This window comes from Typopeltis vanoorti, chromosome 17 (genome assembly GCF_054136105.1).
Source record: "Typopeltis vanoorti isolate ZY-2024b chromosome 17, IOZ_Tvanoo_1.0, whole genome shotgun sequence".
Lineage (NCBI taxonomy): Eukaryota > Metazoa > Arthropoda > Arachnida > Uropygi > Thelyphonidae > Typopeltis > Typopeltis vanoorti.
Genome location: NC_143565.1, coordinates 106,324,252 through 106,337,992, shown reverse-complemented (window position 1 = coordinate 106,337,992; position 13,741 = coordinate 106,324,252). Strand labels below are relative to the sequence as shown.

Here is a 13,741-nt window from a genome sequence, read left to right as displayed (position 1 = left end):
ATTAGTAATGCACTGGATGGTACAGAGGACAATTTGTTGTATGAGTACTCAGATTCTGATTTTGAAGAGGTTTCAAGTGTCTCTTCATTTAGCTCCGGAGATGAATTTCTGAGTTTTGACGAAGAAGATTAAAAGATGGGTACTCTTTCATAGTTAGATTAGGTATTTGTTGAAAGTAGATCAACTTATTACTGTATATTTGAAATACTGTAAATTCATTATAATATTCAGTGATAAAGTTTTTTCCCTAAAAAATGTGGACAAAAAAGGGGGTGCGTCTTATACGCTGGCAAATACGGTAATTTCTTGGTATCTTTAATTTATGGAATATTGCTTTCTTACTAAAACAGATTTTGTACAGGTAGGGATTATTTACACCAGACAGACCATATCACAGAAAAGTTCACAATTTATGTTTATGATATTTTTTATAGGAACAAGGGACCAAATATTTTCTTGAAAACCTCATATTGTTGACTGCAGTTGATGCAGCTCAAGAAAGGGACTAGCAGAAAGGACCTTTTGATTGTTATTAACTATTTCAGCCCTGCAGTCTTGTTAGCCTTAATGCTGCTTTTTTGGAGTGCTGCGGCTGGCAGCTTCAAATTATTCCCACCTCTCAAAATTACATAGTAGCCTCTTTGTCATAGAATATTTTTGGACTTTCGTGGATTATTGCTGTGCTTATCATGGTTATTGTTTGCATTAAATCACTACTCCTACATGTGCATCAAAACTTTTGAAGTTTTTCTTTCAGTTTAATTTCTGTTAACCATTTATTTTCAAATTATTTGTCTTCATATATGTATGTGTGGGTATATACTTCCCATCTCATTGTTTACACATTAAACCTAATGACCCGTTGTTGCAGAGTAACATACTTGAACCTAATTTTTTTTGATAAATATAAGGTAGTAATTCTCTGTCCATAATCTGTTTTGTGTGTGTGTGTGTGTGTGTGTGTGTGTGTGTGTGTGTGTGTGTGTGTGTGTGTGTGTGTGTGTGTGATGCATGTACATACACTGTTTGGTCAGATTGTCTGGTTTGCAGGAGGAAAAGCCTGAGTTTGTGACCAAGAAATCTCTTTTGCTTTCATATGAAACCATTTAACTCACTTTTAATATAAAAAACTCTTATCAATGTTAATGGCAATCTGTTGGATTTCTGCTCAGGATATGGACTGGTTATTACTAACAAAGTTCATTATTTACAATGTTCATCGTAAAGTTAGAAATGCACTAAGTCAGCCTAAGGATGATTCAGAAACCATCACCCCCACATCACCAACAGAAATAATAAATATCATTTCCCATCTGATGAATAAAAAGCCCCCCGGCCCAGATGGCTTTACCAATAGAATAATAAAGCTACTCCCACGGAAAGCCATAATTCATCTAGTTAATATTACCAATTCCATTTTAAGATTCCAGTACTTTCCCACAGATTGGAAAATCGCGGACATTATACCTCTGAAAAAGCCTGGCAATAACCCACAACTACCCCAAAGCTACAGGCCCATTAATCTTCTTTCCTGTCTTGGCAAAGTAATAGAAAAGGTCATCCTATCAAGACTACCATAAAACTATCATGTTCCAACATAAAAATGTGCACAAATTCACATGGAGAAAAGAGGCAAGGAATAAGAAAAGTCTCATTGACTATGTTATTGTTGATAGTGACGTTTTCTCCCTGGTGCAGGACACCAGAGTGTACAGAGGATTTCAAATTGGAAGCAATCACTATTTATTCTTGAGCAGGATAAAATTGAATTTCATATTGAAAAGAATAACATGTAAGAAAGTTTTAAAGCGAATAAAAGTTGAGCAGCTCTCAGATGTGAACTGTAGACTAAAATACACAAAGATTATTGAAGAAAAAATGAAAGAGTTTGAGAACAAGAATCAAACCTTGGAGATTCAGTGGCAAATTCTGAAGAAAACATTAATTGATTCTGCCAGGTTGTGTGCAAGGATAAAAAAATCAGAACTCCCTGGTGGACACAGGAAGTTAAACAGGTAGTGAAGGAAAAGAAGAAAGCATATCAAAAGTTCCTGGCAAATAAGTCAGCTTGCGCTCTTAGAGAATACAGAGACAAATGTAAGAAAGCTAAACACTGTGTAAAACTAGCTAAACAAAAGTCATGGGAGGACTTTGGCAAGAATATAGAAAATAAATATCAAGAAGGTGGCAAAATATTCTGGAGGTTGTTGAAGAAGCTTAGGAATGGGGAAAGAGTGCTGTAAAAGGAGTTAGAGATGATAAAGGTGACATGAAAACAGAAGAAAAAGATATCCTTGAAGTATGGAGTAATTACTTTGAAAAACTGCTAAATGAAACAAGCAGTGATGACAGCACAGTGGTAAAAAACACTGACCAGGCATGCAGTCAGGAATACGTATCCATACTTGAAGTAGAAAAAGCCATCAAAGGCTTGAAATGTGGAAAGGCAGCTGGAGTAGATGATATTCGACCTGAAATGCTGAAGTATGGTGGTATAAGAGTCTTACAGTGGCTGCACTGCATAGTTCAGAAAGTCTGGACAGAGGGATGAATTCCTGATGATTGGAGAAGACCTCTCATAGTACCCATATATAGAAAGGGAAATAAAACTGAATGTGAGAATTACAGAGGTATTTCCCTACTGAGTGTTCCTGGCAAGATACTTGAGAAACGGTTGAGAAGAATTGTGGAAGAAAAGCTTGGTGAAGAACAAGCTGGATTTAGGCCAAACAGAGGCTGTCAGGATCAGATCTTCACTTTACGACAAATAGTCGAGAAAGCATGGGAATATAACAAAGATCTGTATTTAAGCTTTGTTGATTTGGAAAAGGCATATGATAAGGTGCCAAGAGAGAAGCTATTCAATACGCTGCAGTTATATGGTGTCAATGGGGCATTATATCAAGCAATATTTAGTCTTTATTTGAGTTGTAAGTCAGCAGTTCGAATTGAAGGAAGTACAGGAAGATGGTTTAATGTTAAATCTGGTGTGAGACAAGGATGTACATTATCCCCTCTGTTATTCATTATCTATATGGATCACATTATGAAGGAAAGTGGTATTAAACCTGATATCAAAATTGGAGATGTTAATGTCAGCTCTTTGCTTTATGCGAATGATGTTATACTTCTAAATAAATCCTCTAGAAGTCTGCAAGATTCTCTGACTAAATTGAATAGCTGTTGTAATAGATATGGTATGAAGGTCAGCAATAAAAAGACAAAGACAATGAAAATAGGCAGAATCATTGAAAATGTCAACTGTGTTGTGAATGGACAACCTGTGGAACAAGTAAAACATTTCAGCTACTTAGGCACGATCTTTACTGAAGATGGTAAATTAAATATAGAAATAGACAACAGAATCAGCAAAGCTAGTATGGTAGGAAGTCAATTGAATAAATTCATATGGAATAAGAGAGAAATTAGTCGGAACACTAAACTAGCTGTATACAAGACAGTGTTCAAACCAGTAACTTATGGATCTGAGAGCTGGGTCAGAAGTAAAACACTTGACCAAAGACTAGAGACTGCAGATATGAGAGTCCTGAGAAAGATTATAGGCGTGAACAGATGGCATCATTGGCAATATCATATTAAAAACGAGGATATTAGGAAAGAACTTGACGTTGTCAGCATTCAGGAATGCGTTAGCAGAGCTAATCTCAGGTGGTATGGTTACCTAAACAGAATGGGCTAGGAAAGATTAGCAAAACAAGTGTTCTCTGCCAGGTTGGCAGGAAAGCGACCCAGAGGAAGACCAAGATATAGGTGGATTGATACGGTACAAAGTACCTTAGATGATAGAAATATAAAATTGGGTAATGTTGGAGTCTTGACAAGTAACAGACTGATTTGGAGGAAAATTGTAGATAGGAAGTTAAGAATGATATAATTTTTTCATGTAGTTCTCTCATATCCTGTACACCCCTTGTGGGTACATGGCAAGAATTTGATGATGATGAATGTTAATCACATTTTGTACAGCATTTGTATCCATGTTTCTCTAGTCATAGTATTAATGCTATCTACTGTGTGCGCGTGTTGGTTGCTACACATGAGAGGTTACAGAACCTGTAACACAACAGTGATATGAGTGGGTAAGTGATTAATGAGAAAGATAGAGTCTCTTTATGTGACAGTGCCCATGATAATAGCTATAGAAAAGGCATTGTGCAAAAACAGAACGTGTCAACATATTTAGGAAGTGATTAGAGTGAATCTGTAGAGGTGGGGTGGGTGGGAAGTATCTTTTAAGAGGACTTGCTGCTTCTAGATTGAACCATGCATATTTGGAGAGGATTTTGGTGCGCTATCCCAAATGTAAAATAGTATTCTAAAGTTAGACTTGGGATTGATAGTATTAGTTGTTCAAAGTGCCTTAAACAGTGGAGAATGCCAAGTTTCTGGAGAATGAGGCAGTGAACTTGATGATGTGTTTCTGTTAGAAAGAGCTAGAGGTTAAAGTCAGCTCAAAAAAAGAAAAGAAATTTGATTTTGAAAGATTTGATTTATCAAATGTAATGAAAAGTAAAGTGAGATTTTTTTTTCTTTTTTCTGCAAAACAGAATACTTGGAGAATTGTAAGGATCAGTATTTAAGACATTAGTTATGATACATTCTTTAAGGTCTTTTCTATGTGAACACAAAGGTTTGTGTGTTAAATTCACTTTAATGAAGTAAAAAAAAATGACTAAGGCAAACTGGCACAGTTGAAAAGTGCAGACAGTGCACCATAAAATATCTGTTCAACAGATTCTCTTTTATAGAATTAAAAAATTGAAAATTGCCACAGCTGTTAATGGATATAGCTAGGTATCTATTATTTAATTCATAATAATATCTGCAATAGATATTTTCTTAAAATGTCCAGCCACATGAGTATGTCAAACACTAAATACAATGTAGAAGGATGTTAATTTTGAAACTCAAATTTTGAGCATAAATAGGATGGGTGGGGGACTGTCTGTGCAAGAATACTTATTGGTATCTATCTGAGATGCTTTTTGAATGTCTTTCTGGCATAAGATCAGAGGAAGAATGCAGTGGGCTGTTCAATGATATTGGGGGTATGTGTCAGGTGATTTTACAAGAGCTGTGGGAGAAGACTAATGCTGAGGCATCTGTCTTCTCCATTTGATAACAAGCATCAGATGTCAAGAGTACTATATAAGGATATCTCAGTCATATGAAATGTTGGACCTTCCTTGTGTAGCATAGAGTTATTTTATTTATTTTTTACTTTGAGCAGATCATCGTAATAGATACCAATAAATACTTATTGGTATCTATCTGAGATGCTTTTTGAATGTCTTTCTGGCATAAGATCAGAGGAAGAATGCAGTGGGCTGTTCAATGATATTGGGGGTATGTGTCAGGTGATTTTACAAGAGCTGTGGGAGAAGACTAATGCTGAGGCATCTGTCTTCTCCATTTGATAACAAGCATCAGATGTCAAGAGTACTATATAAGGATATCTCAGTCATATGAAATGTTGGACCTTCCTTGTGTAGCATAGAGTTATTTTATTTATTTTTTACTTTGAGCAGATCATCGTAAAGCAAAGAGTCATAAGGCTGGCTATTACTGCATATATCTTGTTTTTAATCAGATTGTATGGATTTCATAGAAATATTGTGACATGTTATAAAATTATGTAATTACTCAGTATTATTTTATTTACAGTATTCTGCACTTATTTTTCAGGATTATGTCCCTCTGTATCAAAGTTTTGAAAGTTTTTACACTCGTAATATTTATCGTCGCATATGTGATTGTTTCAATCAGCCAATATGTAGTATGCCTGGAGCTGAAATTGAGCTCATGGAAAGAGTTTCAAAAGATAATCATCATTTTACGTATGTATATTTTTTCTGTATTTATATTTAAAATTGGAAAAAAAAAATAGCATATACAATTATACATAATTTCTGAAATAAAAACAGAAATCATAAGAAACCATTACTATATTGTGTTCTAATTCTAAATATTCATAAGTCAATATCTCAAATATTATTATATTATTATTTTACGGTATCTTCATGGAGTTCGGAGAATCATTGCTGGAGACCCAAATAAACCATCATACGCAAATTCTATCATACCTCTCATTGAATTCATTCACCGGCAGGGAACTTACAACCAATTCTGGCAATCCATTCCACTCACTCACCCACCACTCTCCATTTAAAAAAATCTGGTCCTCACGTCTACTAACTGCACTCTTACAATTTCCACAAATGGCTCTTAGTTCTCTAACTATTTGTCATATATTAAAAAATTTTACTTGCGTCAATTTTATAAAACCCATTTAATATCTTAAAAGTTTCTATGATGTCCTCCTCTTTTCTGTCTATCAACTAAACTTTGTAACCCACAAACTTTCAACCTATCTTCATAGAGAGATTCCACAGACCTGTCACCATCTTGGTCACTCGTCTCTGAATCCTGTCGACCAAATCTGTGCACAGTAGTCAAGATGTGACAGAATCGTAGCCTTAACAAGCAGAGATAAGTTATTATCTCTGCTTGTTAGTGCTTTTTTCAACATCCAAGTAATTCGGTGAGCTATTTTATCAACTTTTGCAATATGCCCTCTGAACTTCAACTCATCCACCATCATTCTCAAGTCCCTACCTCACCAATTTCCTGCAAACCAATAGGATCAATATGATACACCATATGCAACCTTTTCAACCCAAAATGTGTAACCTTACATTTTGCAACATTAAATTGACAATTATTTTCCTTTGTCCACAATGCCAATTTATTTAAATCATCTGCAGGATATCTACATCACCTTTATCAATTATTCCTCTCTCCAGTTTTACATCATCAGCAAACAACTGAATATCTGCTCTTAAATCTTTCTATATGCCATTGATATACAAATTAAAGAGTAGTGGCCTAGTACTGAACCCTAAGGTACTCTACTAGTCACCATCATTCTTCTAGACTCCACTCCACCATATGCTACTCTCTTGTGTCTGTCCATCACCTCCCCCATACTACTAGCCTCATATCCATTCCCCATCCTCTCCAGGTTTTGTAATAGTTTTCCATGTGGTATTCTGTCAAATGCCTTGGCAAAGTCAATCACTATCATGGTGTAGCCATTATCTTTCTGCTGTCACATTTATTATAAAATGAGAATAAGTTACTAAGACAGGACCTATCCTTTACAAAGCCATGCTGCCCACTATAGAGTATTGCATCCCTATCCAACTACTATTGTATTTTATCTTTCACCAACTTTTCCAATACTTTAGCAACCACTCCTGATGTATTAATTGGTCTGTAGTTTGCTATCTCTGTCTTGGAGCCATCTTTATGCAATGGTATTATTTTACCCTTTTTCTACTCCCTACCAGAGCTGATACAGATCAAACAACTTTGTCATAGGCAATGCTAATTCTCTTGCACATTCACGTAGTACATGGGCTGATATACCATCCAGTCCCACCACTGTTCCCATTCATATTTTTTAATATGCTGAACACCTCCTATTCATCTACCTCAATGTTGATATGCATTTCTGTAACATCAGCAACTGTAAAATCACCACCTGGATGATACACCTTTGCAAAATGAGCACTGAGCAACCCAGCTATTTCTTTTGGTTTAGTCACTTTCCTATCATGAGCACTATTTAAAGTCATTCTACCATAATCATTCTCATCTTACTTGCTACATAACGAAAAAACTCTTTTGGGTTTACTTTGGCCTGTTTGACTAATTCTCTCTCATAGTATGATTTAACCTTCATCACCATACTAGTCACACTTCTTGCTTGCACTTTGTACTGCTCAGAGTATGCTGATCACTTTTTTCTTTATATTTCCTCCACAATGTTTTTTTTTTTTGCAGCTGTTGGCTTTATATTCACTCATTCACTTAATTCCAACTTTGTTTATCCTGCTGCATAATGCTGACATTCTTACCTTGTAGCTTCATGTGCAGTGTTTCAAGATGACTCATGAGTCTCTCATAATCACCAACCTTATAGTTGAACATAAACCCCTTCTTGACAGAAAACTCCACATTTGGCAATTTTCCAGTACAAGACTGCATGTTTACTCTCGCCATTTGGATGCAGAGCATCTACCTTGGTTACAGATACATCTTCTGATGCTACTATCAGATCCAAAGCCTTCAAAATCTTTGTCCCCTCTATAACATGTTGTTTCATATAATTATCCCTTGGCAACTGTATAAATCGCAGTTCTATTTTGCCATGTCCTCTTTCCTCCTTCATTCGATGTCCCCATAGTTAAAGTCTCCCATAAGAATTGTTCAGCCTGCATTCATTGTGCTGATCTGTCAATACGTGGCATTTACATCTTCCTGTGGAGTCCCCCCCCCCAAGTCCTCATTTGTCCATTCTTAGTGCCTGCATATACATATCATTGTTTTTTTGCAATCCCTGACGATGGCAATGTAACGTTGCCTAAATATGGGAAATTATTAATTAAAATTTTTATAATTGATATTTTAGTATATATGCTATTTCCTGACAAATAATAGTTCTCTTTTTAGCCACAATCCATTCTTGCTGTTTTTGTATATAGTTTGAGTTAGTTTCAGGCTGTAGTTCTAGGGTTAGTTTTCCTCTGGATGCTCCACTTCTCTTTCACAGACATAAAGCTTTGAATATTTTTTGTTTTAGTTATATGTACATCCTGGTATAAATGTGAATTTGGGTAATTTGTGAAGTTCATTTAATTGTCAGCTTAGATGAAAATATGTGAAAGGCTGTTACACTAATAAATGCACTGATGGATTTTAGATTCAAACATTTGAGAATTCATAATTTCTAATTGCATAAAATAATTTTTTTATCATTTTTTTTTAAATGTTTTCACCCAGTTTGCTTACTGTACTTGCTTGCATTTAAAAGAAACTATGCAGTTATAACTGTTGTATTTGCTTTTAGTGTTAGTTGAATCTTACTGATAATGTTTTGAGATTCAGAATGTTAATTAAATATTCAGTTTTTCGTACTATGGTGACATGCTACTTTCTTGAGTTATTTTCCAAGCTAAATGAAAACATTTTTTGGTAGTGTGCTTTTTAACAAGGCTGTAGGAGTCTCAAGGTATTCATTTTCAATCCATTGATGACATCAGCAAAATTTTTGTATTCAGCATCCATCTGTGTTAATGTTTACTTATTTCAATTTCCCAAAGGATGTTTTGAGAGTTGCTCTGATGAAAAGGTTAAGTGCAATCACCTCCTTGTGGATTCGTGTGTATTATTTAATTTCTCTTGGTCAGGTGTAAAGAGTAATAACTATTAGTGGTCATTTTTGTAGATGGTCTCTATTTATGTGAATGTAATTATCTACTTGCTGTTGTTTTAAAGCTTGGAGAATAATGCTGGCCTGATTGGCTGAGTGGTTAGCGTATCTGCTCTCCAGCCAAAAGGCTGCAGGTTCGAATTACACCATGGATGTTTGTGATTGTCTGTGAAAATACTAGTGATTGTGGTGGGCAGTAGATGGTGTTGGTATGGATGATGACGGTAGTTGCGGTTTGTTGTAGTTGGTGGACTGAGGGTGAAGACAGAGAGCTGTAGATCAGGTGCCCTTCTTTGATAAGTCTCTGTTACATGAGACCTCCTTCCTGGAGGTCTCATGTAACAATATTAATAATAATATTCATTGCTACTGTATCATATTATTTCTGACAGAATATGATACAGTAGCAATGAATATTATTATTAATTTATCACATCTGAACTTCCCATTTCAGAGAATGATAAAGTCAAAACACTTTTTTTTTAATTTACTCTGGCTCAAAATTTTTTACTTCATTTTGCTTACATATACACAGGGTCCAAAAATACTTCTTAAATCTGCTGGTTACCAAAAAATGTGTTCACCCATGAATTTTGGCAAATGGTGTGTGTGTGTGTGTATATGTATTTACCACCTTTTCAATTTCAATAACAAAAGAGAACATCTTTAATTTAATAGAATTTAAAACAGCCAAATTCAAATTATGTGCAAAAATGTGTAAGATCTTGTTTGCCACTAGTCCTTTTTTTTTTTCCCCAGCATATTACATGCCATTTCTGTTCCACTGTCTGAAAACCAATTACAAGTCTTCCATGACAAGAACTTGTTTATTTCACTCTCCTCTGTCAAACTACATTGCAGAGTTTTGGAGAGGAATTATATAAATAAATACCTCTTTAGATTTTTATTTATACATTTCTTCTAATGGATGAGTTTCTTCTCATTTGAAATAGTGTAGAAGATTCTAGAATAAGACTCCCTGCTGGAATCTTTAATTTATTTAATTAATTTTTGTTTAACATCAGCAGTAACCAACACAAATACTTCACATTCATGTCATTTTGATACTATTCTTCTACTGGGTCTATTAAGTTTTTGAAGTCTGTAAATAGTTTATTGAATTTAACTTCATGATAAGCTGTATTAAAAGGGTACTTCAGGTGTTCAAACATTTTTAGAATCTATCTTTCTTTCGAAAGCAGCTAGAGAGTGTTTGTTTCCCAGGCAATTTCTGCCAAGTCCTATATCATAGCAATTTTTATAAAAATGAATGTTTCATGAAACCTAAATGTCTCCACTTTAAAAAGGCTCTAGATTACCTCAAACCTTGTGGTAATCTGGAGTTTCTCTTAAAAGCCCAGGATATTTTTTTATACATTACAGAATGTAACTTTGTCTTCATAGAACAGCCACTTGAATTCCTTGAGCCATTTATCTTGAAAGCACATCTTCATTGTTTTTTGATGATGACACAAAACTCTTTCTTCACTGTTTTTAATATTTTCTGATGCCATACCTTTGCGTACTGAACTACGCAATAGCACCTAAAAAAGTAAACAAATTGGATTTTATCTACCACATTAAAAGAGGCATCAGGTCCCTACCTAACAATAGCAGATAAAATACGACTAGAAACTAGTAATGTCCTGAACACTAAGAAAACCATACAGAACAACCTCACAAAAACAGAATTAGCAGCAATTAAATCATTAAAGCCAAACAAAACATAATAACGAAAGCGGATAAAGGCAATGCCACTGTTGTCCTTGACAGGTCAACATACATACTTCAAATGAATCAACTAGTAGCCGATAACAACACATATAAAATGGTAAATTAAAACCCAACAAAAAGGATAAAGGATAAAACAGAGAAACTACTCAAGTCCGTCACTTCTTGGACACCAGACATGGTTAAAAAAACTCAAACCCATTATGCCTCCCCCCCCCCAGAATATATGGGGTTCCGAAAATACACAAACAAAATGTGCCCCTTCGACCAATCGTGGAAGGAATAGACAGTCCCAATTACCACTTAGCCAAGAAATTAGTGGCAATACTCAAGGAGTTGGTAGGTCATTCCCCCCTCCTACATAAAAAACACACAACACTTTATAAACAAAATTAAAAACATAACACTCGACAAAGACGACTTATTAGTCAGTTTCGACATTTCTGCCCTTTTCACTAATGTCCCCCATCAATGACACAATTCTCCTACTACAGAACAAATTTCCGCCTGACATTACGGCCCTCTTTGCCCATGTACTACAGTCCGGTTACTTCGTGTGGCAAAACAAATTCTACCTACAAAAAGAAGGTACAGCCATGGGCTCACCACTATCCCCCCAATCGCTAACTTCTACATGGAAACCTTTGAGCAAAGGGCTCTTGATTCCACCACGCTAAGACTGACAGTCTGGCTTAGATACGTTGATGACGTGTTCGCGATCTGGCCGCACGGGCGACAAACGCTAAGCACATTCCTTAGCCACCTGAACAAACAACACGAACGCATACAATTTACCATCGAAATTAAAAACCAAAATTCGCTCACATTCCTAGACACACTAGTCACACATCTTCCTTCAGGCAGTCTATCCTTCACGGTCTACCGAAAACCGACACACACACTGGCCAATACATACATGCTAATTCATACCACCACCCATCACAAAAATATGGAGTCATTAACATCCTTAAAAACAGAGCTACAACAATTTGCTCTAACCAGCAAGCCTTGAAACAAGAACTAAAAATCATCAGAGACACATTCATAAATAATGACTATAACAAAAATACAGTTAATAAAATACTCCATAAAACTACAACAAAAACGAATCTAGATTACAATAAAACCATAGCCATCCCATACATTAAGGGTTATCGGAAAAAATCAACAGAATCCTACAACATTATAACCTCAATGCCACCTCTAAACCACCCACTAAACTTAAAACCATATTCAGCTCCTCTAAGGATCCTCTCCTCCCATTAGCACATCCTGGAGTCTATTGCATCTGCTGCACCTGTAACCTACCGTACATTGGTGAAACAGGATGGACAATCCCTATACGCAAGAAAGGACACATTAAATATAACCATTATGGTGAAGCCGGCCTCTCGGACTACACACTCAACATCTTACACCAAATCAACTGGAAAAGCACCTGCTCTTTACACCGCACAAAAACCTGGTACGAAAGGAAATTTAAGGAAGCCTGCGAAATCCTGATAAACCACCCAAATATCAACAACAAATAACAAAGATGGCATGAAAATTCCAAGGATCTGGATGGCACACATTCAGCCTACGTAATATATAAGATCCAGCATAAGTCAGGACTCTAGCCAATAATCAGCTAATATTAGAAACCATTCCATACCAACTGGCTGGAATGTGTACGTGATGTTAATATATGTATATAGATAGATACTTGTTGTTGTTGTGCCCAATGTACGGTAGGAAAAATTATACAACCAACAGATAACAGTAATAATAGGACTCTAGCGTTGATGTATAATTTTTTTTTTTTTTTTTTTTTTTTTTTTCCCCACCAGAGGTCAGACCAACAATTGTTGTAGCGGTTGGTCAGTGTCTTTAACAAACCAGTTTGATTGTAATGTAGCTTGTTTTCTGTGTATAGTTGTATGCTCCAGAAGATGACCTTGACATAAAGGTCTAAACGTCGAATGTAGATTTTAGTTATATTAAACTAAAGTTTTTATTCAAACACGGTAGTTGTTTCCATAATTTTCAAAAATGCAACTTTAATATATACTTTCCCTAGACACACTAGTCACCTGCCAACCTGATGGAACCTTGGTTTTCTCAGTTTATAGAAATCCCACCCATACAGGCGATACATTCACCAACAATCCCCCACCCCTCACAACAATATGGAGTTATTGACACGACACTATTCAACAGGGCAAAACTAATCTGTTCAAATGACCAAGCCCTAACTACTGAACTAAATCACATCCTTAACACTTTCTCAGCCAATTGCTACCCCCCCCCCCCCCAAAATACTAAAACCAGTTATCCACAACCCACTTCCCCCTCACAAAAAAGATTACTCTAAATCCATCACCATTCCCTACATCTGAGGCACCTCGGAAAAAATCAACATAATCCTAAAAAAAACATGACTTGACCTCTTGTTACAGACCATATAGAAAATTGGCATCCCTTATCTGCTCCACTAAAGACCAACCACTTCCCCTAGACCTACCTGGTGTATACAAGGTCCCTTGCAGTTGTAAATTGTTCTACTTTGGCCAAACAGGCAGGACAGCAAATATCAGAATCTCAGAACACTAGGACTACATCCGATTTCACCAGTACAGCCACTCTGGGCTTGCAGACCATGCTCTGGATACTCACCACAGAATAAGGTGGAAGAAAGCCACAGTAATACACCACAGCAAGTTCAAATATGAAAGA

General features: G+C 35.9%; 1 protein-coding gene across 1 annotated transcript in view; it reads left to right on the top strand.

Moving 5' to 3' along the window:
• The window catches only part of lace (serine palmitoyltransferase long chain base subunit), a 155,337-nt gene that overhangs the window by 44,222 nt on the left and 97,374 nt on the right, over positions 1–13,741 (top strand). The window contains exon 3 of the mRNA XM_090407054.1: positions 5,707–5,858. Within this exon, the coding sequence (XP_090263180.1) occupies positions 5,707–5,858 (152 nt within the window). The remainder of the gene's footprint in view (positions 1–5,706; positions 5,859–13,741) is intronic.